Raw genomic sequence first — 27,791 nt, 5'->3', positions numbered from 1 at the left:
TGAGGCCTAATTGGAAATCATGGGAGGTGGGTGGGCACAAGCCCGCCCACGTCTAAAGGCCCCTCCCCCAGCCTAGCAGGAGGGATCACTGGACCCGGGAACCAAATGAAGACGGGAGACAACAAAGAAATAACAGGGACAGGAGTAAAGGTCACAGGTTCAAAACTAGGGATCCAGAGAGGGACTCCGAGCAGAGAACCCTGGACAGCGCCCACTGCTCCTCAAAGCTGTCAAGGGAGCCAGCGGACGCTGCCCAGTGGAACTCTGCCCGGAAGCGTGAGACCAGGGAGAAATGGAAATAGGCCCCACAGTCGCAGAGCACCCCCTCGTCCAACATCCTCCTCCTGGTATTGTAGATGGTGATCTTGGCCAGAGCCAGGAGGAGGTTGACGAGGAGGTCTCGCGACTTCATGAGGCCATGGATAGGGTGTGCGAAAATGAAGGTTCTGGAGGAGCCGAAATAGGGGCTGCGACCTGGCACATTCGAGGTAGGCATGCTCCAGGTTCTCCCTCACACCACAGAAGGGGCAGGCCTCGGGAATGGGGGTGAACTGCGCGAGATACACGCCCATGCTCACGGCTCCGTTAAGGAGCCGCCAACCGATGTCCGTGGTGGGCCATGGTACCAAGGTGGAATAGAGGCTGGCCCACCCGGGCTCCTCACCCTCCACAGGCGGTAAGTAGTCCCGTCATTTGGTGTCGGGGCGGAACACGAGGGTTAGGAAATGCAACGTGTGGAGCACGAGCGTGTACAGTTGGTCCCTGGGCGTGGTTCAAAAGTGAACCAGCTGCAGGGTGCGTAGCTGGCTCGGAGTATGGGAGCGGGGAAGCCTGGGGGGCTCACGGAACAGGGGCCTGATAAAAAGGTCCGGAGGGCCGGGGGTGAGGGGTGGGTGGGGAGCACCCTCTCGCAGGGCCCGCCATAGGAAGAGGAGAGAAGGGGGCGACAAGGCAGTGCCCACCTCCTGGAGTACGCGCAGGGGGATCAGAAGGGTGGAGAGCCCATGTGCTGATCGAGCGCACAGGGATCCACCCAGTCCCCCCGTCGTAGTCCAGGAGGTCTCCGACCCTGGTGATTTCTGCCAGGACCAACCTCCGGCGCACCGAGGGAGACTCCGCCACCTGCTCACGTAAATTGGGGTTGTGTAGCAGGGGCTCCACGAGGAGGTCCGCCCCCTCGGTGGCCACAACAGACCTGGTCGCTGAAAGGAGCTTCCAGGTCTGAAGGAGGTCCTGGTAGAGGACCGGCAGCTCTGAGAGGTCTTGCAGAAGACCCCTCGGGTGGAGAAGAAAGAGCTGCCAGTCGTATCGGAGCCCTCGGAAGTGGTGGAGGAAGGCGTGCGCCAATGTGCTCCACGCCGGACTACCTGCACCGTAAAGGAGTCTCTGCAGGGCCTGGAGGTGGAAGACATGGACCTGGCTACAAAGGCAGACCAGGCCCTGCACTCCCTCCTCCAGGGGAAGACTCAGAACCCCTGCAGGGACCCAGTGCAGCCCCGGCCAGAAGAACTCCAGGACTGTCCTCTGGAGCCTGGCCAGGGTCCCCGGGGCCAGGCTCAGGGTGTTGAGCTGGTGCCAGAGCATGGACAGGACGAGCTGGTTCAGCACCAGCACCCTCCCTCGCAGGGAGAGACACCAGAGCAGTCCTGTCCATCTCCGCAGCCGCTCACCCACCCTGGCCTCCAAATCCTGCCAGTTCTCCGGCGGAGAAGGATGCGTGGCGGATAGATAAACGCCGAGATAGAGTAGCAGACCCGCGCTCCACCGGATGGCTTGAAGCGCGGGTGGGAGGGAGCTCGCCTGCCACCTGTCCCTGACCACCAGGCCAGAGATCTTGACCCAGTTGACCCGGGCGGAGGAGGCCGCCGAGTAAACAGCCTGGCAGGCCTCCACCCGCACCAGGTCTCCCGGGTCCTGGACCACGAGGAGCACGTCGTCGGCGTACGCCGACAGGACCAGCTGCAGCTCCGGCTCCCAAAGCACCAACCCAGTCAATCTTTGGCAGAGGAGACAGAGGAAGGGCTCGATCGCCAGAGCGTACAGCTGGCCCAAGAGGGGGTACCCCTGCCGCACTCCCCGGCCGAAGCTGACCGGCTCGGTCAAGGTCCAGTTGAGCCTGACCAGACACTCTGCGGAAGCATACAGCACCTGGAGAAAACCCACAAACTGGGATCCGAAGCCTAACGCTCACAGAGTGCCTAGGAGATACCAGTGGTCCACCCTGTTGAATGCCTTCTCCTGATCCAGGAACAGGAGGGCGAACGACAGAACATCCCTATGCCCCAGTTCCAAGAGGTCCCGGACCATGTACAGGTTATCGAAGATGGTCCGGCCCAGGACGGTGTAGGTCTGGTCGGGATGGTCCCCAGCTGCAGCGAGATGGCCTTCGCCACGACCTTATAGTCCGTGCTGATGAGCGAGATGGGATGCCAGTTCTGTAGGTCGCGGATGTCCTCCTTCTTTGGCAATAAGGCGAGCACGGCTCGCCTGCACAAGAGAGGGAGGACCCCACTTTTCAAGGACTCGGCCCAGACAGTGATGAGGTCTGGACCGAGGATGTCCCAGAACACGCGGTAGAACTCCACGGTCAGCCCGTCCATGCCCGGGGATTTGTCGGTGGCCATGAGACGGAGGGCTTCCGAGAGCTTGGCCAGAGAGAGAGGCAGCTCCAGCCGGTCTCGGTCACCCATGCTGACCCATTGGGAGTTCGGTCCAGAGCACCCTGCAGGCTTTGGCATTGGTCGGATCCGGCTGGCGTAGAAGGCCCTGGCCCTTCCACGCATCTCCTCCGGATCTGTGAGGGGGGCGCCGTCCTCCACCAGGAGGCAGGTGACATGCTTTTTTGCCCCCCTCTTTTTCTCCAGGGCGTAGAAGAAGCGGGAGCCGCGATCCATCTCCCACAGGAGATGGGTGTAGTCTCAGCAGAAGAGCTGTGCAATGTAAGCAAACAATTCTTGTCTATTAGTATGGCTTTGATTGAAAGATCAAAAAAGGAGTATTAACATTTAGGAAGACACTTGAGTGAAATAGTATTATTGTCTATATGTCTCTTTGAAGGTTGTGGTAACCTGGATCTGAGCTGTTTAATGGATAAATTACCCTGTGCTAATTGCCATGATGTTTGGGAGAAGGAGAGTTAAGCCTATTGTTTTCTCAGGCGAAGACGCTGCTGGAAATGTATAAAAACCCTGGGACACAATCCTTCTTCATCTCAGATCTGCTTTGGGTTTCAAGAAGGGGAAACCCTAAGCCATAGGAATTGAGATCCCCAGTCACTGACTGGAGTCACCCTGAATATGGACATTGGACTATAACGAATGGACTATTTCTAAAAGAACTTTTGGCAAGTACAAACTCACCATCTCTGCTATGTAACTGGACCTCAAGAAATTAAATTCAAGTCTGTATGTATATTGATCTTTCAGCCAACTCTCTCTTTTCTTTTTAAATAAATTTTAGTTTAGTTAATAAGAATTGGCTATAAGCGTGTATTTTGGGTAAGAGCTAAGTTATCATTTGACCTGGTTGTGTGGCTGATCATTTTCTTTTATATGATTAAATAAGATTTTCAGAATTTATCATTATATGTATGACGTGTGTCTGGATGGAGGCCTGAGGCTGGGTACTTTAAGGGAACTGTGTTTGTACTTCTGAGTAACCAGTGAGGTAATACAGAGGCTGTTTTGTGCTGGTTGGTAAATCTAAATATTGGAATATTCACCAGCATTTGGGGTTTGTCTGCCCCGTTTTGTTTGCAGTTCACCCTAATTGAGTTACCTCAGCTGGCTCCCACGGGCAACATCATTAGAGGGTGGATGGGGATAGCTAGACAGATAGACAGAGTGAGTGGATGGGGATAGATAGAGGTGTTGTATGGGGATAGACATATAGATAAAGTGGGTGGATTAGGATAGATAGCTAGATGGATAGAGGGGGTGTTTGGGGATAGATAAATAGAGGGGGTGGATGGCGATAGATAGGTAGAGGGGGTGTAAGGGAACAGATAGAAAGATAGAGCGGGTGTTGGGAATAGATAAGTAGAGGGGGGTAAGGGGATAGATAGATAGAGGGGATGTATATGGATAGATTGGGTGTAAGAGATAGATAGATGGATGGTTAGACAGACAGAAGGGGTGTATGGGGATAGATAGATAGATAGAGGTGGTGTATGGGGATAGATAGATAGATAGATAGATAGATAGATAGATAGATAAAGTGGGTGGATTAGGATAGATAGCTAGATGGATAGAGGGGGTGTTTGGGGATAGTTAGATAAATAGAGGGGGGGATGGGGATAGATAGATAGAGGGGGTGTAAGGGGACAGATAGAAAGATAGAGCGGATGTTGGGGATAGATACATAAGTAGAGGGGAGGGTAAGGGGATAGATAGAGGGGATGTATGGGGATAGATAGAGTGGTGGATGGGGATAGATAGCTAGGTATAGGGAGTGTAAGCAGAGAGATAGATGGGTGGATAGATAGATAGGGTGTAAGTGGATAGATAGACGGGGGATGGGGATAGATAGATAGAGGGGGTGGATTGGGACAGATAGATAGAGTGGGTGGATGGGAATACACAGATAGATAGATAGATAGATAGATAGATAGATAGATAGATTAGATAGAGGGCGTGTATGGGGATGGAAAAGTATAAAACAATATTTTATAAGCCACAAGGGGACCTCACCCCTGCAGTCCACAAACAGATTCTTTAGGAGCTGGAGAAGAGATCACCATCAACACTCTTAAATAACGCATGATGTATCAATGCTTTTAATGCTCTTTGAACTGTTTGGTGCCAAAATATTTACTCAAGGTGGGCAGGTCAGTGTTGCAGAAAAAAGCAGTATCTAAGGTATGATTAGTCTGCAGCATTCTACGCAATTATAAAACAAACATGTCTCCTCCCAGACAAAGACTAACTGAAGTTGGAGCATAGACAAGGCTGAGAGACAGAAACCAGTGGCAGAGACAGAGACAGAAATACAGCCCAGGCTAGATTACAGTGGCATTTAGAACAGGAGTACTTGTGGCACCTTAGAGACTAACAAATTTATTTGAGCATAAGCTTTCGTGGGCAACAGCCCACTTAGAATCATAGAATCATAGAATATCAGGGTTGGAAGGGACCTCAAGAGGTCATCTAGTCCAACCCCCTGCTCAAAGCAGGACCAATTCCCAACTAAATCATCCCAGCCAGGGCTTTGTCAAGCCGGGCCTTAAAAACCTCCAAGGAAGGAGACTCCACCACCTCCCTAGGTAACGCATTCCAGTGCTTCACCACCCTCCTAGTGAAATAGTGTTTCCTAATATCCAACCTGGACCTCCCCCACTGCAACTTGAGACCATTGCTCCTTGTTCTGTCATCTGCCACCACTGAGAACAGCCGAACTCCATCCTCTTTGGAACCTCCCTTCAGGTAGTTGAAGGCTGCTATCAAATCCCCCCTCATTCTTCTCTTCTGGAGACTAAACAATCCCAGTTCCCTCAGCCTCTCCTCATAAGTCATGTGCTCCAGACCCCTAATCATTTTTGTTGCCCTCCGCTGGACTCTTTCCAATTTTTCCACATCCTTCTTGTAGTGTGGGGCCCAAAATTGGACACAGTATTCCAGATGAGGCCTCACCAATGTCGAATAAAGGGGAACGATCACGTTCCTCGATCTGCTGGCAATGCCCCTACTTATACAGCCCAAAATGCCGTTAGCCTTCTTGGCAACAAGAGCACACTGTTGACTCATATCCAGCTTCTCGTCCACTGTGACCCCTAGGTCCTTTTCTGCAGAACTGCTACCTAGCCATTCGGTCCCTAGTCTGTAGCAGTGCATGGGATTCTTCCGTCCTAAGTGCAGGACTCTGCACTTATCCTTGTTGAACCTCATCAGGTTTTTTTTGGCCCAATCCTCTAATCCTCTAAACTTCATCGGATGCATGCAGTGGAAAATACAGTAGGAATATATATATATATATACACTGAGAACATGAAACAATGGGTGTTACCATACACACTATAAGGAGAGTGATCAGTTAAGGTGAGCTGTTGTCAGCAGGAGAGAAAAATAACTGTTTGTAGTGGTAATGAAAATGGCCCATTTCCAGCACTGACAAGAAGATGTGAGGAGCTGGGGGGGGGGGGAGGGGAATAAGCATGGGGAAATAGTTTTACTTTGTGTAATGGCCCATCCATTAGATTAGACCATCTCATTAGTGCTGTACTTACTTTATAAATTACTCTTTGTTAAGTAAAAACTTGCCTTAAAACCTGCCACAAACATCATCAAGCTATCAGTTCCAATCTGTCATTTCCCCTTTCTTCCTCTCTGAAAGCACTGTACCCAACTCTGTAAATTGTTCTCTTTTTATTAATCCTCTCACTTAAATATAATGCTTTGTATAAAAATGGTGTATAAAAACAATGTTGTACTGTATTGCTATGAGAAAAAGTAAAACTGCTGACAAATGTACTATGAAGTAGGGACAATAATGTTTGTAGCTAGATGCAAACAAAACAAAATAGTGACCACGTGGTGATGGTAAATATAGGATAGAAAAAAGTTTAAAGGTTTTAAAAGAGAGGTTGTCATGAATTCATTTTGTCACTAGAGGACAGTGCTATACGATATGTATTTAGTTTGTTACAACAAATCATCACACACTGATGCTTTGGAAGTGGAACTTCTGTAAGACTCTGAGGTGAGAAGCCATGCTTCAATTAGCCAAATCCAGGACATAGTATAGATGAGTTACTTTCCTTAAAAAAAACCCTTCAATGTTTTAGTCTTTTCTAATAGTTATTTCTCACATTTGACACTTACACCAAAGATTAGAGAAAGGACTCCAAAATGATCCTTTGGTGAGAGGCATGTTAGAAATATTCAGTTTAGATTGCTAGAAAATAAATGCAAAAGGCATACAATTATAAGTTTATATATTAACATCGTATATCAGTGTGCTATCCTTTATCAAGCTTTCTTTGCTTCCACCCCTAGCCCCCTGCCCGTATCAACCAGGTATGTTTAACAAGGGGAACTTCCTGTTTCGTTTTTCTATTTACCATATTGCTTAAAGTTATTATTTTTAACAATAAAAATGCACAATACTTTTAAACCCTATGTGTACACTATCCTCCCCGAAAATCCATAATAGTCTAGTCTCATCTCATAATAGTCGAATCTGTTCTGCATTCTGCAGCAAGGTCTTGCAGGAAGCGAGAAGTCCCTTTAAAATAAACATCTTTTATACTTCCTGCTTGGAACCTGCTGAAGTTATAGAATAACTCATGTCATGATGATGCATTGCAATAATAATCCTGATGACACAACGTTCACCACATCAAAACATTAAAAGCTTGTCCCTAAGGTCAAGACAAAAGTTTTAAAAGTGGCAGAGCTGTTTTTTACTGGAAGGTTAAACCTGTCTTTTTTCTTACAAAGGAGGAACTATCATAATATATTGTCAATATATTTCAAGTATACTTAAAATAGTGTTGGCAACTTTCATGATTTTTATTGTAAGCAATACTATTCAATATCTTTATTAATGAGTGGGAAAAAATATAAAATCATTGCTCACGTTTCCAAATGACACTCAAATTGATGAAGTGGGAAATAAAGGTAAGGACAGGTCAGTTATACAAAGCAATCTGTATAATTGATTTGAACAAGTGTTTTAATATAGTCAAATGCAAGGAACAAAGAGTGTAGGATGCAATAGAGCGGGGGACTGGCTGGCTCCTGGAAAGCAGGGACTCTGCAAAGGAGGTTAGGGGCATTAAGGTTAATCAATTGAACATGAGCTCCTTATGTTTTGTAGTGGCTGAGCAGCCTTCTGTATCCGCAGGAGATTGCTGAATAGGATTGGGAGGCACCCAGCGTTGGTAAGAGCAGAGCTATGTCCAGTTTGAGTGTCTACACTTTAAAAAAAAGATGTTGGAAAGGCAGAAGGGCTGATACCGGTTTTACTTCTAGTGTTTGCACTTTGGTTAGTGGGAGCTGTGCCTTTAAGAACAGGGTGCGACACTGGCAGGGTTTGTCTGAAGAAAACCCGGAGCAAGGAAGGGGCAGGAGATTTCGCCTGTTTCCAGGGTGGAAGAACCTGCTTGTGTGAGCTCCAGAAAGGTCAGAACTATGTTTAATACACTGAACCCAGGAGAGCAGCCGCAGGGTGTTGCTAACGAGCCGTTCCCCTGTAAATCGGGTGTGACTCCAGCCCAGTACAGGAGGGATTGAAAACTGTTCCCCATGCACAGATGTTTCCTGATCCGGATAGAGGAGTTCAGTGGACTCCAGCTCCCGTGTCCCCAACTCGCAGCTGCGGTGTTATCAGTGCCCGGGGCAGGACGTTTCTCTCGCAAGGTGTCCGGGGGGGCGGGGACCCTGAGCCCCGAGGGGTCTCTCAGCTCCTGCACCAGCAGCCGAACGTGCCTGGCGCGCCATGACCCTGCGCGGTGAGGGGCTCCCGGGCGCCAGGCGGAAGGGAAGTGGGGGTGGCCGGGCGGGGTCGAGGCTGCGACGCTCGAGCGGCCCCTGAACCGGCCTGGCAGGCTACGAGCACGGAGCCCTTTCACTTTCCGTTCCTGCCCGAAGGGGCGGGGCCGGGCGCTGCCCGCGCGCACGCGCTGACTCTCGTGACGGGCGCAGGGGCCGCAGCACGGGCTCGTCCCAGTCACGTGCGGGCAGCGCCCGGGCAGGAGGCTGTGGGGTCGGGGCCAGGCCACGCATGCGCGCGGCGGAGCGCGGGGCGGGGCCGGGGACGGCGTTAAAAGGCCGGGATCCCAGCGCAGCGCCTGAGGCGCGAGGAGCCCCGCGGCGGGCCCGGGGGTGAGTCACTGACAGGCGGGCGGTGCGGGGCCCGGCTCTGGGGCGGGCTCGGGTCTCCGGGGCCCTCTGGCAGGGGCGCGGTGCGGTGTCCGTGGCCTCCCGGCCGCCTCCTCCGGCCCGCAGCGGGATTGGCCGGCGCCCCCCCAGCCTGGCCGGGGTCTGTCAGGGGGGTGGGCCGGGAGCTCTGCTTGGGCCGGGCCGGGCCGCTGCTGGGGGGGGGGGGGGCGCGTCCCCGTTCTCTAAACCTGTGTGACAGCCACTCCCCCCTGTGCCAGCGCGACCCTGCCCACCCCTCCCGTTACCTGGGTGGGAGTGTGTGTGTGTGTGTGAGAGAGAGAGACACCGCATAACTGTGTGACCTCTTCCCCTGTGCCAGCGCGACCCTGCCCACCCCTCCCGTTACCTGGGTGGGAGTGTGTGTGTGTGTGTGTGTGAGAGAGAGAGACACCGCATAACTGTGTGACCTCTTCCCCTGTGCCAGCGCGACCCTGCCCACCCCTCCCGTTACCTGGGTGGGAGTGTGTGTGTGTGTGTGTGAGAGAGATATACACCGCATAACTGTGTGACATCTTCCCCTGTGCCAGCGCGAACCTGCCCACCCCTCCCGTTACCTGGGTGGGAGTGGGTGTGTGTGTGTGTGAGAGAGAGAGAGACACACCGCATAACTGTGTGACATCTTCCCCTGTGCCAGCGCGACCCTGCCCACCCCTCCCGTTACCTGGGTGGGAGTGTGTGTGTGTGTGAAAGAGAGAGAGATATACACCGCATAACTGTGTGACATCTTCCCCTGTGCCAGCGCGAACCTGCCCACCCCTTCCGGTACCTGAGTGGGAGTGGGAGTGTGTGTGTGTGTGTGTGTGTGAGAGAGAGAGAGGGAGATACACACCGCATAACTGTGTGACATCTTCCCGTGTGCCAGCGCGAACCTGCCCATCCCCTTCCGGTACCTGGGTGGGAGTGAGAGTGTGTGTGTGTGTGAGAGAGAGAGAGAGATACACACTGCATAACTGTGTGACATCTTCCCCTGTGCCAGCGCGAACCTGCCCACCCCTTCCGGTACCTGGGTGGGAGTGGGAGTGTGTGTGTGTGAGAGAGAGAGAGAGAGATACACACCGCATAACTGTGTGACATCTTCTCCTGTGCCAGCGCGAACCTGCCCATCCCCTTCCGGTACCTGGGTGGGAGTGGGAGTGTGTGTGTGTGAGAGAGAGAGAGAGAGAGATACACACCGCATAACTGTGTGACATCTTCCCCTGTGCCAGCGCGAACCTGCCCATCCCTTCCCGGTACCTGAGTGAGTGTGTGTGTCTGTCATATGCACACCGCATAACTGTGATCTCTTCCACTCTTCCCCATTCCAGCTCTAACCTGCTCATCCCCTCACGGTACCTGTGTGTGTGTGTGGTATGCACACCGCAAAACTGTGTGACATCTTCCCCTGTGCCAGCGCGAACCTGCCCATCCTCTCCTGGTACCTGAGTGTCTCTGTGTGTGTCTCTGTGTGTGTCTCTGTGTGTGTGTCTGTTTGTGTGTCTGTTTGTGTCCTATGCACGCCGCATAACTGTGTGACATCTTCCCCTGTGCCAGCGCGAACCTGCCCATCCCTTCCTGGTACCTGGGAGTGTGTGTGCGTCGTATGCACACCGCATAACTGTGTGACATTTTCCCTTGTTCCAGCTCTAACCTGCCCATCCCCTCCCGGTACCTCTGTGTGTGTGTGTGTGTGTGTCATATGCACACCACATAACTGTGTTACATCTTCCACTGTTCCCCTGCTCCAGCTCTAACCTGCCCGTCCCCTCCCGGTACCTGGGGGTGTGTGTGTGTGTGTGTGTGTCGCACCGCATAACTGTGTTACATCTCTTCCGCTCTTCCCCGCTCCAGCTCTAACCTGCCCATCCCCTCCCGGTACCTGGGTGTGTGTGTCGTATGCACACCGCATAACTGTGTGATGCCGAAAATCCCCAGCGAAATCAGATAGTCCAGCCAATAGTTAGCTAATCCTCCCGGGTGTTTTTCCTCTTTAACGACTATAACATTGAAAGACTGTCGGTGATGTTAATTACACAAAATATTAAATGGCTCTCAGGACAAGAAGAATCTAGATTTTCATAGCAACTGTAAACATTAAATCTCTTCCTAAGATTATATTTCTCTTTTGTATCATTTAGAAAAGGAATCATGTGGTCTGAATAGTAAAATCTAAGACCCTTTTCTGGCAAAGGCATATATAATAGTTTAAACTCATTATTTCTTTAACTTGAAGAACTTAATGCAGTGGAATCCTTGTGACATTGGTTAAGTAACGTCTGGGGAATAACCACATAGATGGTGTGTATTTTAAAAAAAGAAGCGTAGGTGAACTTTAATGGACAAGCTGAGATTCTATTCCCTCCTTTCCTCTCCCCAGCCCCCCACACTAAAACAAAGACTAATATATGCCCCTGCTTGGTATCGAATGGAGCCGAGCTAGGCTATATAAAAGATCTTGAAGCCTGTAATTCAGAAGAGCCTGGTTTAACTTACCAGGTATTTACTAGTTGGCGGCTACTAAAAAGATGTTGGGGGTACTGCCCCGGGGCAACACCCTGGCAAGAACTCTGTTCTCTCTTCCCCCAATCCAACCTCTCAGATAACTGCAGGGGAGGAGGATGCAGGGATCCTTAAGAGTATTTTTCTTGGGTTGTTGGATGGGGACTGGGATGGCACTTCAGCTTTCATATTAACCTCTAACTCCGGGGAGAGCAAACTACGGCCCACGGGCCAGATGCAGGCTGTCAGGGCTTTCAATCCGGCCTGCGGGATTGCCAGCCCTGTGGCGCAGCCGCCGGCACCACGTCCCTCCGGCCTATGGGGGGGTTCTGTGCGCTGCCCTCACCCGCAGGCACCGCCCCCTGCAGCTCCCATTGGTCAGGAATGGGGAACTGCGGCCAATGGGAGCTTCGGGGGTGGTACCAACAGGTGAGTGCAGCGCATGGCAGCCGCCTGCCCCGCCCCACCCCCAGGAGCCACTTCTGGGAGCGGCGTGGGGCTAGACCCTCCTGCACCCCAATCCCCTGCCTTGAGCCCCCTGTCGCACCCTGCACCCCAACCCCCTTCCCTGTGCCCCCTCTCTGTGAAAGTTTTAGAAATGCTCCTACTTTCTAACAGCCACTTTCTCTCTTCCCTTCTTTTTACCCCTGCCTCTTATTCTAAAGGGAAGCCCCGATAATGTTCAACTCCAGACCAGCACAGATGCTGAAAGTGCAAGAAGAGAGCCCACTGTTACCTAGGGACTCCTTCTAGTCAATCTCATAGCACATCTCATGTGAGGCCTGGACATCCTCACATGCAAGAAATGATTGACAGTGATTGGCCAAAATACAGCCCCAAGTAGGTCCGTATGGACGCTCCATCTCTGCTGATCATCAGACTCTGAGGTGATCATAGAGAATTCGAGTCTCCAGGATAACCAGAAGATAATTTATGAAGATTAAACCTTGAACAACTCTCTTGATGGCAACACTGAGGCCTCCCTAAAAAGATCCTTTGCATCTTTTATCTGTTGCAGCAGCTTATGCTTCCCCAGCAGCAGTTAGAGGAGTTCTTATCCATATATGTCTAATTTTTTTTTCAATTCTACTGTGTTCTTGGCTTCAATGACACCACTAACTACCTTTAGTAGAAGTGCAGACAGGTCAACTACAAAAGCATAATGATTAACAAATCTGTTTTAAATGGTACAATGATTTTGGAAAAATGCTTGATTGACATGAGCAGGAACTACAAAATGATATCTATTCTATTTTTTTGAGGTGCCATTGTGGCTCCATTTTTAGAATGTGCACAAATGAACACAAATTTGTGTGTGAATATTATGGTGTCCTCCTCAAAATTACAGCTGTTATCGAGTACAGAATGAATTGTATGAGAATGTCAAGCAAATCTGAGTTAGATAGTTTCTTAGATGACATGGCTGTAAATACTTTTTTGTGATTCTTATTTATTCCTCTAGCAAATTCCTGAAGTTATTTTGGAATCATCTAAAATAAGGCTAAATTCAAACTTTATTAATGTGGTGGGTTGTGTGGTTCTCTTCTCCCCCCCCCTCCCCCAAAGTTAACATTTGTAGTAATTTTCTACTTGTGTTGTAACATTTGCCATCTGGATTTACTGGATGAAACAGCAGATAACAAATGCCATATATGATATAATTTATATGGAGTTTTGTTGGTTTCTACTTCCATTTTAACTACAGTTTTAATATAATTCAAAATAAATGATAGAGCTGGTTGAAATTTGGAAGTTTAGTCTATTGGAATATGAACTAAAAAGGGAAAAGTAACTAATTCACAAATTTTCCATATTTCTTTGATCAACTATGGAACTGGGGGGGAAAATTGCAAGATCCCGCCCTTTCCCCAAAAAATCCCGTTTTTTCCCCCCCCTACCCCTTTTGTTGATTACCTATTTAATGTTTTATAAAAACAGAACCACAGACATGAAATAGCATAACTATTCCAGTTAATTCCAGTTAAGGCTGCTAAATGCAATTCAAGAGCATCATTAAACTTGTCCTTAGGCTTAAGACAAACTCCATACATTTAAAAGTTTGGAAATTACAAAGTGAAGATCCATAAACAATTCTGACTTACCTTGACAATCAGTTCATGCACACACATCATTAAACAGAAAAATTCTCAGCAAGGAACATCCAAACAAGCTTAATTTTTCCTGTATAACAAAACAGTCATAGCTGAAAAGTCTAAATCAACGGTACCTATTCATCCCATGGCTTTCTCCCAAAACTGCATATGTCTTTAATACCTGCTTTTTTTCCCATACAAAAGTTTTAAAAAGTTTAGCTTTCAGTACACAAAATACAAATAAAAAAGTGTAAGCCTGTACATCTCCCCAGGATCCTTCCATGCAGCTCTGTGAGTTAATTTTGTGTGTCTGTAATATGTGTAGGGGAAGTGAGGGTTAGGACCCTGGTTCTATCTCCTCTCCAATTTGCCCACAGTCGTGATCACATCTCCAGGTTTCTCTAGCACCATCACAGTAGTACATAAGCACATTTTGATAGCAGTGCCTTAATTCTGAGCAAAATAATTCCATGTACCTGAATTAAACAAATAGCTTTCTAAATACAGCTATTATGCCATGATGCAAGAATTTCTTTTTGTACATCATAAAAATGCATGTTACTGTAAAATGAGCTACCTGTGTCATAAATCATCAGATGTGATAACATAAATGAATATATATATACACACACTGTTATCTAGACCTGTAGTGTTTAATGCAGGGGTGGGCAAACTTTTTGGCCTGTGGGCCACATCTGGGTTGGGAAATTGTATGCAAGGCCATGAATGTAGGGCTGGGGCAGGGGGTTTGCGGTGCGGGAAGGAGTGTGGTTGGTGGGAGGGGGTGTGGTGTGCAGGAAGGGGCTCCAGGCAAAGTGTTGGGGTGTAGGAGGGATGCGGGATGCAGGAGGGGGGTTGGGTTGGGGCAAGGCAGGGGGCTAGGGGACTCAGAATGGGGTTGGGATGCGGTGTGCAGGAGGAGTTCAGGATGTGGGCTCTGGCTTGTCTGGCAAGGGGGCGCAGTGGGGCTAAGGCAGGCTCCCTGCCTGCCCTGGCCCCGCGTCGCTCCTGGAAGTGGCCAACGTGCGGAAGTGGCTCCTGGGGGTAGGGTGGGGCAGGCGGCTCGGCTGTGTGCTGCTGTCTCCTGAGGGTACCACCCCCAAAGCTCCCAGTGGCTGCGGTTCCTGGCCAATGGGAGCTGAGGGGGGCAGTGCCTGCAGGCGAGGGCAGTGCACAAAGCCATCTGACCCCTTCTCCCCCAGGGGCCGCAGGGACGTGGTGCTGGCCGCTTCTGGGAGTGGCGCGGGGTGGGGGCAGGCAGGGAGCCTGCCTTAGCCCCACTACGCCACGGGGCTGGCAATCCCGCAGGCCGGATTGAAAGCCCTGACAGGCTGGATCTGACCCGCAGGCCATAGTTTGCCCTCCCCTGGTTTAAAGCCTGGTACCATTCCATTGAAAATCTTACTACCCTTGACTTCAGTGGAAATGTGATTGGGTCATAAATAAGGCACGATTTAGTTATGGGGTATTTTTAGTAAAAGTCATGGGTGGGTCACGGGCAATAAACAAAAATTCACTGTCTGTGACCCGTCCATGACTTAGATAATAAATACCCCTGACTAAATCTTGGAGGGGGGGGGGGGGAGCTGAGGCTGGGGGGAGCGCTGCTGGGAGCGAGCATGGGCTGCTGCTAGGATGTGTGTGGGGGATCTGAGGCCAGTGGCACCAGCTGCCGGGGGCCACCCCGGGGATCGACCGCTACTCAGGCAGTCCCCGGGGCCAGCTGTTGGGGGCTGGTCTGAGTGGCGGCCGGTGCAGTTGGCCCTGGGGTGGCCAGTGTGGCTGTCCACGGGGCCACCTGAGCAGCTGGCTCTGGAGCCAGCTGTTTGGGCGGCCCTGAGGTCAGCTGCACTGGCTACTGCAGAAGTCACGGATGTTGTGGGAAGTTATGGAATCTGTGACTTCCGTGACAAACACAGAGCCCTAGTCGTAAAATACTGAACTCTTCTGTTTGATTGGCTGTGTGAGCTGAGTGTTAAGGACTATGTCAAATTGTGGTAATCCCAAGTTTTGATTTATATAACCAGTTATCTGTTTTAGTATGGATGTATTTAATTATCTTCTCCCGAGCTGCAGTTACAAAAAATAGGTTACAGTTCAGATTGCTATGTTCAGTCATTTTGTTTGTGAACTGGATGAGCCCTAATCAAATGTGAGTCTGACAGACCACTTAGACTACAAGTACTCTGAGGGAAAACTCATGAAATGCAGCCCAGGCAGGTGAAGTGCTTGGTAAGTTTGGTCTTCATATAAACATCTTAGGGTTCTTGAAATTGGAGCTCACCAAACATGGTGGGTCTAAGTTTCCCTTTTATCTTCGGCACAGGCAGTGTAAAGATAGGTATATCGGAATGGAAAGGGGAGGACAAGTTCTCAATGTATGTCTACATGGCTAGCCTGTGTCAGCTGACTTGGGCTCGTGGGGTTCAGGCTAAGGGGTTGTTTAACTGTACTGTAGACACTCGGGCTAGAGCCCGAGTTCTGGGACTGCCCCTCCAAACATCTACATCTCAATTAAACAGCCCCTTAGCCTCAGCCCCTAGAGCTTGAGTCAGCTGACATGGACCAGCCACAGGTAGACTGTAGTGTGGACTCTTAGTCTAAAGCAGGGGTCTCAAACATGCGGGGCTCTTGCGTGTGGCCCACCAAGCTCCCCTTGACTACCCGCGGGATTGCCCCCTGTGGCGTTGCGTGCCCTGTGCCGCTCTCTGAAGCAGCTAGCAGCACGCCCCTTCGGGCTGGGGGGGAGGGGGAAGGAGGCAGAGGGCTCCTGCGTTGCCTCCTTCCAGGCACCGCCCCCTGCAGCTCCCATTGGCTGGGAACAGGGAACTGCGGCCAATGGGAGCTTCGGCACTGAACCCTGAGCCCCTCCCCCACCCCCAGGGGCTGCAGGGACAGGGTTCCATCTGCTTCTGGGAGCAGAGCGGCGTGGGGCCAGGGCAGGCAGGCAGGGAGCCTGCCCTGGCCCCCAGTGCGCGCTGCTGCCACCCTGGAACCATTCTAGGTAAGCGGCGCCGGGCTGGAGCTCACACCCTGCACCCCTCCTGCACACCAACCCCCTGCCCTGAGCCACCTGCTGCATCCTGCACCCTGCCCCCCTGCCGCACCCCTCACCCTCTTGCACCCCACACACCAACTCCCTGCCCTGAGCCCCCTGCCACATCCTGCACCCCAACTCCCTGCCCTGAGCCCCCGCCACACCCTGCACCCTTTCTGCACCCCCTGGGGGCAGCGTTAGGGTGGGGACTTCGGGGAAGGGGTTGGCATGGGGTAGGGGTGGGGTGGGAAGAGGTGGGGCAGGGGCTGGGCCTAATGGAAGGGGTGGAGTGGGGGCGGGGCCAGAGGCAGCGAGGGGGGTGTCAGTGATGCCGCCCTCGGGTCAATGCACTAGTCCTCATGTGGCCCTCGTGGTCATTTGAGTTTGAGACCCCTGGTCTAAAGTCTGACAAGCAAAGTAGAGCTTCTGTAGTTGCTTATGCACCTTTTACATTTCTTAGATCTTGTGTGGGTAACAATCTCCTTTTGAGGAGATGAACAACCTTGTAGCTGGACACCTCAATGCATGAGATACACATTTTACTTACAGTGCTGCATGCTGGGAATGTGCTGCTTTATTCAGCTATATATGAACAGAGTGGGAAACAGCTGGGGAGCAGAAAACCTTAAATCTGAATAAGTTTTCAAAAACATCAGGATATAAAATGCTGGTTTAGGGGAAAAATCTTGGATGGTTAGCTTCAGAAGTTTCCATTCATCTCTGGTTCCACATGCTCCTCTTTACAAGAAACACTTTTTGATCTGAAACTTACTAATTATTAGTCTCTTCCTAGAAGTGGTATTGTTTTGTTTTTTGTGGAGAATCCATTCAGCTGGCTTGAGTTCTGTGAGGATAAATACTCTTCTTTTTTTTTGGGGGGTGGGGAAAGAGAGAGAAACAAAAACCACAGTTCTTTCCCCCCAGTACTTTGAAACATGGCAAACAGTTTTCTGAAGAGTACATTCACCAACAAGTTTGAAAAGAGAATGGGTTGGACAATAGTTACGAACTGATGATTGGCTACGTTGCCCACATCTTTTTTGTGAGCTTTCCATTATTAAGCTGTTAAATGTATACCCTAATCAGTTGTTCTGGAGCACAATGTTGCCCTATGAGATTGCTTCTGAGGGCTTGTCTACACTACCTGCCGGATCAGTGGGCAGCAATTGATCCAGCGTGGGTCGATTATCACATAGATGCGATAAATCGACCACTGAGCGCTCTCCTGTCGACTCGGTACTCCACCAGAACGAGAAGCACAAGCGGAGTCAACGGGAGAGCGTCAGCTGTCGACTTACTTCAGTAAAGACACCGCGGTAAGTAGATTTAAGTACGTCGACGTCAGCTACACTATTCATGTAGCTGAAGTTGTGTATCTTAGCTCAACCCCGTGCAGTAGTGTAGACAAGCCCTGAGGGAGAGACTCTCTTATCGCTAGGAGCAGGATTAAAAGTTAGCATAATAGGGAGTATGTCCATTTAGCCCACTAAATTTGAAGTGCAATATGAGATCGTATATTGCATAGTGTTATGTACTTGCAGGTTGGGGTTTAACATAGAAACATGAGCTTGTATGGCAAAACTAGCTAGCTATATTTTTATTTTGAGAACAGTTGTTGGCAATTGAGTACATCACAACTTCCCCTGTAATATTGCTTCTTTAAAGATAACATCAGCTAGGATTTTCACTCCTGGGCTCAGCTTCTTAGCTGGAGAGTGGCAGAACTGCACAATTTGTAAAGAGTTTTCGCAGTGGGAACAGGATGGAGGTTGGCCCACTGGTCGTGGTCACATGACACTCAGCTTAATTGCTGCCTTAAGAAACTGGTCAGAAGCTTCCTTTTGACTATGTACAGCAAAGAAGTTCTGCAGGAGCTGTGCCTCTGCCAGTCATTGCTCTGGCTCTTCTCTCTCAATTGCTTCAAAGCCATTGGGGATCCTTTTTTAGTAAGTCTCTTCCTTTCAGTTAGGTCCACGCCATTTAGCATACCTTTCTTGAGGTGTGGCTTGTTTGATGCTCAGCTGCATATGTCTATATCTGTGTCTTGTGCTTTGGTGTCTGCTTCCATTCCAATGTTCTTGGTACTTCAGCATCTTTTAGCTATACACCTGTTGAGGAGTGAGTTATTTTGGCAGCCCTTCAGGGCCCTGTCTTAGTATTGGTGTTCTCAGTGGATCAACACTTGTGTTGCAGTGTGCTCTGCTGCCTATCAGCATTCACTGCCTGGCATTCGTATCTGTACTATTTGGGTGCTTGTGTTTGCAGAGACTGTCTCACCACCTGTGTCAGAGATGAAGAGAAGCACTACCTGGATGCCCCCTTTTTATCTTTGGTGTGTGGTTGGAATATTGGCTTTGTATGATGCCTTCCTAATCAACACAAGGCTGCTCAGCAGCTTCAAATCACATGAATGGGGCAGACTTAGGTTGATGACTGATAGGGCACCGGAACAGCCTTAACTGTGCCTTTCCGCACCTAACGCTGCACCGTAGTGACACTATGGGGGGTGAGGGGGAGAAATAGACTTATTTTTAAAGAAACATTAGATTAATCCAAATTGGGATCACAAACACTATAATGCCTTAATCATAATCCTATGGTTATTGTATGGGGTCAATACAGAATGGAGATAAGGCTGCCCTGGGTGCCCTAACTGGGCATTTCCATATCCTAACATGTTTGAATTTTTTACATTTACCCTTAATTCTGAATTTCCTGTGTTAATAAATGCTTATTTCACCCCTGTAATATATTTTACCTTAAATTACTGATATCTACTTTCAAACATAACTCAATTTTAACATAATTTTGTCTGGGAATCATACAAAATATTACAATATGCTTTTAAAACATTTTGTCCTCCAAAAATATTATTTTTCCAAAGTGTATGGCATAAATAAAAGCCCTGATGTAAGGTTTTATTGGTATTGGTTTGGAATGACCTGCATAACTCACTTATGGCATAACCTCTGAGCTGATCCACCAATGGTGTTCATACATATCCATTTTGTTTCTTTGGTTATTTTGCATTGCTGTTCTTTCACCAGTCTGTTAAGTGGAAGCCACAACATGCTAGTATTTGGTTTTGCTTCTGTTTAGTAATTTAACAGATGTTTTAGTCTCCAAAGTCAGGGTTTCCATTATTGGTGGTCTTTTTTCTTCACTCATGTTAGCATACGACATATGTGAATCAGTGGGCAAGGAGAGCAAGAATCCGTGAAATATTCATTATGTAAATGCTTATTTTTGGTTACAGATAAAGATGCCGGAATCTGACCTAGTTGCAAAGATGCTTCGAGCTGTTCTCCAGTCCAATAAAAATGGAATACCCTTGCCACGACTGCAGGGGGAGTACAAATCCTTGACTGGGGATTGGATCCCTTTCAAACAGCTAGGACACGCTACGCTGGAAGAATACTTGAAGACTGTTCCAGGAGTTGTCAAAATAGAAATTAATAAAATGGGTGAGGTAAGAAAAGGTTCATAACAATGGCATGGGAATTGTAATAAATTATACAGTTGGTGGCTTTTCTCAAGTTGCTTGTTAAACTGGCTTTGGAATTCATTGTAAGGCTTGCGGGTCTCTAGCTTTGTGCTGAAGATTTTAGGGAGATCTCACGCTCTTGGTCTAGCAACAGTGTTTCCCACAAGTGCTAGCAATAGTGGGAGCACCAGTGTCGTAATCTTTTACCTTCTGGCTTAGTCTTGTTCTGAGTGTGTTTAGATAATATGGTGGTTGTGACAAATATGGCAATTTCCTGCAATATCTTTAGGATATCTTACTTTATTAAGCTTAGGTATTGTGGGTCAGGGACTGTATGGGGGAGGAAGTCCACAGCTGTCCAGAAACTAAGAACAGTGTGATATGATTGGGCAAATTCACTTAGGTTGTAACACTTTTCAGTGGATTTTCCAGAGACCAGCGGATAAAGAGAGAACTTTTGGGTAAATAGCCTGAGTTTAAACTGATTCAGGGCCTTCTTTCTGATCCAGCAAATGGACAGGACCTTCTGTCCAGGGGGGCGGGGGGGGGAGGGGGGCGTCAAACCTTTCTGGAAGGACTTTGACTTACTGGGGCTCCATAAGACTTGATGAGTGACCTCAGGTAAGCTTTTAGCATGCATATAGAAACACTGATTGTTTTTAATGTTTTCTTTGGAATGTTTTCACCTTAATCAATGTGCTCGCTTAGAAAGAGCTGTGTGGTAACTGCTGGCAGTTACACCGTTCATAAGCCTTTGGAGAGGAGGCCAAGCACAGCTACTCGTCTGTTTAGACAGTCTGGCTTGCTGGGATATCACAGTGTAGGGAGGGAACTGTGCAGCCTGGAAAAGCCCCCGTCAAGATGGGGAGAGAGATGGGTCTCTGCCCAAGAGAAGTGACAGCTGAGGATCCAGAAGCCAAGAGGAGGTGCTTTTGGTGAACCCCAGAAGGGGAAATACAGGTGCAGTTACCCTTAACTGTGACAGTGGTAAACTGGGCCTTTTAAAGTAAGTATTACTGAAATGACAGCCCCAGTTGGAAGACAGCAGCCTCATTCACTGAATGAGTCTGTGTCTCATTATTTCTCAAACTGTGTGTGTGTGTGTGTGTCTCAGACACACACACACACACACACCTCTAAAAGACCATGTACAGCAATTTCTGTCTTCATGGTAGTTTTTGGTTCTACTTACTTACTTTTTCACATACCTGAATTGGGGTAGATATTTTACAGACTTGTAGGATAATGTGTCTGCATAGAGGAGCATACCATTTCAGTACTTTTCCATGTTCTAGTCATTAGTTTCTGTTTGCAAAGAGAGAACTTTGCTGCATGTTGTAAACTTGGCAACGTTTAGTTGGACTTATCCTACTCTCCTTTGGTAGGATATTCTGTAGTGTAGGACCCTGTGCTGGAAAGGCTCCACGTCCTGTCTGCAGCAACCTGACCCTGGGGTCTCCCAGCAGTGGTTTGCTGGTTTGTCAGAGTTCCTAATCCAGGTCATGGAAGGAGAGGCAATTCCTGGGAGGGTGTGAGATCTAGTAAATATCTTAGGCATCAAAAGTATGAACAGCTCACTGTTGTCTTTCTATAAATGTTGAACTTCTACAATTTAAAGATAATAGAATTTAAGTAAATATAAGAAATATTGTGTAACTTCTTCCATGGAGTACAGAAAGTTTGGACCTGATTATTTCCCTATGCCCATTTTCTCCCCCCTTGAGCAGATCACTTGCCATGGTGTTGCTTGCGCTGAGACTGTGCGAATTGCTCAACTGGTAGCTTGCCAGAGAAGTTCAAAAAGGAAAATGGGACGACAGGTGAACTGCCAGATGAGATTAAAGAACACTGCTCCATTCACATTAGTTGGTAAGAATTCATAAGCTGGAAAACAGCTTCATGACAAATACTGTTAATTAAAACTGTAGTCTCTTGTGGCAGAGCCTTTCCCTTATAAACCTTCTGATTACAATGAATTGTGCATGCTGTTAATCAATTCACACTAGAAGAAAACAGTGCTGAAATTATAGATTTGTGCTTGGCAGTACTTTGGATAAACATACATGAGGAAGTTAATAGGAAAACAATGCTCTTGCTGGCATATGTGCAGTGATGTTACTGGAGCACAGTCTTGAAGGGTAGTGGTCTTTGGGTATGTCTAAAACGCAATTTTAGACATACCCAAAGGTTGTGAAGGCTAGGACTATAACAATGTTTAAAAGGGGACTGGATAAATTCATGGTGGCTAAGTCCATAAATGGCTATTAGCCAGGATGGGTAAGAATGGTGTCCCTAGCCTCTGTTCGTCAGAGGATGGAGATGGATGGCAGGAGAGAGATCACTTGATCATTGCCTGTTAGGTTCACTCCCTCTGGGGCACCTGGCATTGGCCACTGTCGGTAGACAGATACTGGGCTAGATGGACCTTTGGTCTGACCCAGTACGGCCTTTCTTATGTTCTTATGTTCAATTAAAAACCTGCAGCTGGCCTATGCCAGCTGACTCTGGCTGTGGGGCTGTTTCATTACAGTGTAGATTTCTGGACTCAGGCTGGAGCCCGGGCTCTAGGACCCTGTGAGATGAGTGTTCCAGAACCAGGGCTGCAGCCCATAAGTCTACACTGCAATGAAACTGCCCCACAACTTGAACCCCATGTGCCTTAGTAAGCTGGCCACGGGTTTTTAATTGCAGTGTAGACATATTCTTTGTTAGACTTTAGAATCAGGTCAGTTTTAGCCTGTGTGGGTCCACTAGTTATTAAAAGATATTGGAGTCAGGGGTGAGAAGAATTATTTAAGGTCTCTTCCCGGACACAGGAGTAAGCCCCACCCTTGAGGAGAGCAGCAGCAGTTCTCATTGTTTCTGGACATAGATTGCCTCTGATCTCTGTGCTGCAGAGCTGCCACTGGGGTGTGCCCTCTATAAGAGTGATTCTTTGATTCCCAGTTGGGAAGGGAGAGGAACCAGCTGTGTAACCAGCTCCTCTAATCTTCCCAGGTGCCTCAAGCTGGTCCCTCACTGTAAGATAGGTGAAGGGTAAACTGGACACTTCCTTTCTCCTTCTAGTGGCAGATCAAAGGGCTATCCAGCAGGCAGATAAGAAACTGGTGGTGGCACTGCCTGCAAGAGCAAGTGATGAAAGGTTCATACTAAACTTAAACTGTAAAACAAATTAGTACAGTAATGTAGTAGACCTCTGATCATGTTTTGCTAAACTGTCAAAATGGAGCACTATTGCTTATGTAGTAGGATTCAAACCAGAGATCCATTGTAGTTCATCCACCTATAAGTAGCACAAAGAGTTTTTACAAGGTTTGTTAGGATGCTTTAAAAATACTCTGGAATGCAACTTGATATAAAAAGCTCTTATCCTGGTTTTTATTTAAAACAAAAAACCCTCCTACTTAACTGCCACACTCAAATTCCTGGAATGTGATAATTTTCTTCAGAGGGCCACAATTTTTGTGGCAGACCAGCCTACTTGGTAGAAGAGGGTAATGATATGGATATTGGAGTGCATTTACCAGAACCTAATCTGGTATTTTCTTAACTCCTAAGAAATGAAGTGCTGTTGCATGCTTCTTAATTTTCCCTGATTGTTGATGTTCAGCGCTGTCTCCTGAGACCACCTTGTGTAGCTTATTTTGTCTAATGTATAAATGATCTAATGCTCTAGGTGCATTAAGCTAATACAATTAAGGATATTTGATTTAAACCCCCCTCCAAAAATTAATGATAAAACCATCTGAAGTGACACAATAAAGCAAATCCATAAATAATTACACAACTATAAATTCACATCAGAACTCCAATATAACCCATTGGAGGAAAGGGTCGTTTTCTATGTGCTGTGGCTGTCATGTTTCTAATTTAAAAAAAACAAAACTATTAGAACACTATCCAAAGTGAAGTAGTCAAAAATGCCAGAGCTAACATGGCCTATGAAAGTTAACTCTTTCCTTGGACGAATACATTATGATAGACCTTAATTATATAAACACATTTAGGTTTTTTTGGTCCCCCTTGGGACTCCTGCCTCATTCAAGCTCTTTTGCACAAATTACATTTTCAGTGAGGTAACGGCACAAGGAGGAGCCTATTTCACTGAGTTCACACCTTGTGCATTGATTGAGACCAGGCTGCTTCAGAGAACTTTCAAATTAGAAGAATCTATAGCGCCTGGGTTATTTTTTTTTACAGTAATCCTTAAAGAGAATTTCACTAAAAAAAGTTCAGGTTTGCTTCTGACAGACCCAGTAATTGCATTATCCCTTTTAAGTGCAGTGGTGTTTCGTGTTTGTCTCAATGATTTTCATATTAAAACTGGTCATTTACAAGTAAAAAAATTTTTTTTTCTTCCCACCCATCCCAAATGCCAGCCCCCCAGACTAACCCTGGATCAGAAGTCATTCTGGATTCTTTTCTCAGTTATCCCCTTGGTAGGCCAAATTAGGCATCTGGGCAACCTCATTGCCTTGAGGGTTTGCACAGATATAACAGATTGGAATTTAGAAACAAGCCTTGCACAAAGGGGTATAGAATTTGTCTGTCTTTTAGCAGCAGGTCTAACAGGAATTTTTTAAAAAGTAGAAACTTTAGGACCAAATGGTAGATATGATAGAATGCAGGTGGGCTGAGATTTAAAAAAAAAAATTCCAAAAATTAGGCTCCTAAACAAGGAGCTTGATATTCTTTGTTTTTTTGAGCTGCTGAAAACCCAACAGCTCCCATGACCACTTCAGTGGAAGCTGCTTGGGTACTTGGCATTTCTGAAAATCAGAAATTTTAAACACTTAGACTCTTATATCCTTCTTTAGGCACCCACTTTTGAAAGTTTTAGCCACGGAGAACACACTTTGCAGAGTAAAACAATAGGGAGCAAGGAATCCTCTTGTGGTTAAGGTAGAGAACTGGGAGAAGATTGAGTTCCATCTACCGTACACTTTGTATATTACCTTTGCAAAGTCATGTAATCCCTCTCTGCCTCCATTTCCCATCTGTAAAAAGGGGGGTACTACATTTTTAGCTCAAAAGTTTTGAGGCTTAATTTAATAAATGTGTGTGGTACTAAGACTGCAGTGAACATTCGGGGCGGAGGGATAGCTCCCTAGTTTGAGCATTGGCCTGCTAAACCCAGGGTTGTGAGTTCAATCCTTGAGGGGGCCATTTGGGGATTTGGGGATTGGTCCTGTTTTGAGCAGGGGGTTGGACTAGATGACCTTCTGAGGTCCCTTCCAACCCGAATAATCTATGAAAAACATAGAATTGCTAGGAATAAACTGCACTTCAGTTGAGAATTACCATAAGAATCCTCATCTCTCTTTCAGGGGACTGTTGTGCGTTTTTATGGGAGTAGACTAAAGTGGTAACTCAAGCGTATTGTCCAACCTCAGTGTAGCATTAATGTAGAAACTTTTTTACCCTGCCTTTTCTTCCCAAACACTCCTACCTCAAAAGCATCACAAACAGTGAAATTAACATGATTTTTGCTAGTTTCATTCTACTAAACAAAAACAGGAAGACAAAGAAGCAGATACCTGTAGATAGGAAGGGAAGGGAAGCTGCAAGACACTGACAAAAAATGAGAAGCTACGTGAGTGATCCAGTGTCATGTTAGTTTGTAACATGAGATTCTCTGAAGATACCATCTCTGCAGGAATCTTGCTTCTTACTGTAAAAACTTTCCTACCTCTAAAGGTTTTTGGTCCTTCACAATGGCAGTAAAAAGTTAGACTATGAATCAGGCTCCCTACTAGCCTTCACCTGACCAAGTAGAAAAATTGTGTCATTGTTACTTTTAGCTGTTTCTTGACCACAGTCATGACAAGCAACTAGCTGGAGACTGCTCTTTGTTTGGCCATTGCTTCAGCTGTTTACCTCCTTATTGCTATATCCTACCTTCCAGTGAGTTCCATTATGGCTGTTGAAATTTGAGGCTTTTTCCTCTAGCTGTTTGACACTGCTTCAGTTCTCAGGCCTGTCTTCATCATCTTCTCTTCTCTTTTTTTTTATTTTTTTTTTAATTTTTATTTTTTAAACAACCTCCATCAGGGCCAAAGTTTGGTAGGCATTTCAGTGTTGCTAAGCTCAGCACTAGTTCTGTTTATATTGGTCTGGTGACTCCTACAGCACACATGGTACCCATTTTCTTTTTAATTTGGGTATGACATTTTAGGAGAAAGGAAGTCTGCTTAGCAGATTCAAATCTTGTCCATGAGGTAGAACAGCACTGAAGACTTGAAAACCACATTAGGTGCATTGTCTGATTCAGAGGAGACCAACATCTACAGGTGCCAGGTGAGCTTGCAGATGCGACACCAAGCAGTGAAGAAACAAGAACTTTATTTGAAGCATTCCACAGAAACCTGTAAATTCAGCATGAGATTGGCTTAAAGCTCAAGTCAGAGTTGGCCAGGACAGTTGAGTACTAGAACTTGGTACCAATGTTTTCTGTATTGGTGCAGCGCCCACTCTCCATCCCCCCGCCACCAATCCCAGGCAGGTTTCACCACCAGAGTGGCCTGTACTAGTAAAGCTATGGATTCCACCAAGCATTGGTTTCTTAATGTAGTCACTGTCTCTGTGCTCAAAGCTGGTGGTACCAAGCTCCAGCTCCTCAGATGAGGCAGAGTCTCTACACAAGTGCAGAAGGCAGTGGGAAGGAGGGAGAGGAGTTAAGAGCCAGTGTTGGCACAAGAACGTATGGATATAAACTGGCCATAAAGACGTTTAGGCTTAAAATTAGACAAAGGTTTCTTAACCATCAGAGAGTGATGTTCTGGAACAGTTGCCCAGGGGGAGCAGTGAGAACAAAAAACCTGACTAGTTTCAAGACTCCGCTTGAAAAGTTTATGGAGGGGACGGTATGATGAGATTGCCTACAATGGCACGTGGCCCATTTGCTACTGCTAGTAGCAAATCTCTCCAAAGGCTCGAGATGGGACACTATATGAGGAGGGTGTGATGGGTTCCCTGCAGGGGTGCCACCTGGAACTGGGGTACCACTGAGCCCTCTGACCCACCAGCCTGGGCTCCCTCTCACACTGTGCTGCTGTGACAAGCTGCAAAGCCTCCAAGCTTACACTTTCACCAGCATTCACACAGGTAGGGACACACCCAGCTGCAGTTACATGCAGGCTCTCTAACCACCAGCCTAGGATCCCAGAGCAGTACCGTCCTTCCCTGGTAAATCTGACCAGTATATGGGTTTAATACCTGGTCCGCCTCTCCCTCATTGTGAAGAGGACTGTGCGCACTTGTGGTAACCAAGCTGAGATTTTCCCCAGACACGTTAGTCAAATGCACACTGGTTTGGATTAAAACTTAAAATAAGTTTATTAACTACAAAACGATAGATGTTAAGTGATAGCAAACAGATCAAAGCAGATTACCTAGTAAATAATCAAAACGCAGACTAAGCTTAATATACTAGATAGATTAGATATGAATTAGCAAATTCTCACTCTGAGTGATAAACAGGTTGGCATATTCTTAAGGCACAAGCTGCATTTTTTTTGCCTCTGGGTTTCCCAGGTTTCATACGCAGGCTAGAAATCCCTTTAGCCTAGGACCATTACTTCCCCCAGTCCATTCTTTGTTCCTTAAGTGTTTCCAGGTGGGCTGTTGTAAGGAGGCTGAGGTACCATCATGTCATTTCCCCCCTTTTATATCTTCTTCCCACTTGCTGGAAAGCTCTTTTGCTGTGACCTGGATCAAACAGTTCCCCTTATGTAGTGCTACCTCTGGGAGGTTTCTATTGTACACAGTTCGTGGGGTAATCCTTGTGCTTGTGTGCATTTCCTCAATAAGCCATTAACATTGTTTGG

At 47.5% G+C, this 27,791-nt stretch overlaps 1 protein-coding gene across 1 annotated transcript in view; it reads left to right on the top strand.

The window, feature by feature from the left end:
* The first annotated feature begins 8,767 nt into the window (after positions 1–8,767).
* The window catches only part of TDRD7 (tudor domain containing 7), a 144,407-nt gene continuing 125,383 nt past the window's right edge, over positions 8,768–27,791 (top strand). The window contains exons 1-3 of the mRNA XM_065406055.1: positions 8,768–8,819; positions 19,738–19,950; positions 21,693–21,834. Of these exons, the coding sequence (XP_065262127.1) occupies positions 19,744–19,950; positions 21,693–21,834 (349 nt within the window). The 5' untranslated portion in view covers positions 8,768–8,819; positions 19,738–19,743. The remainder of the gene's footprint in view (positions 8,820–19,737; positions 19,951–21,692; positions 21,835–27,791) is intronic.

Source organism: Emys orbicularis, chromosome 6 (assembly GCF_028017835.1).
Source record: "Emys orbicularis isolate rEmyOrb1 chromosome 6, rEmyOrb1.hap1, whole genome shotgun sequence".
Classification (NCBI taxonomy): Eukaryota; Metazoa; Chordata; order Testudines; family Emydidae; genus Emys; species Emys orbicularis.
This window is presented reverse-complemented; position numbering and strand designations above follow the sequence as displayed.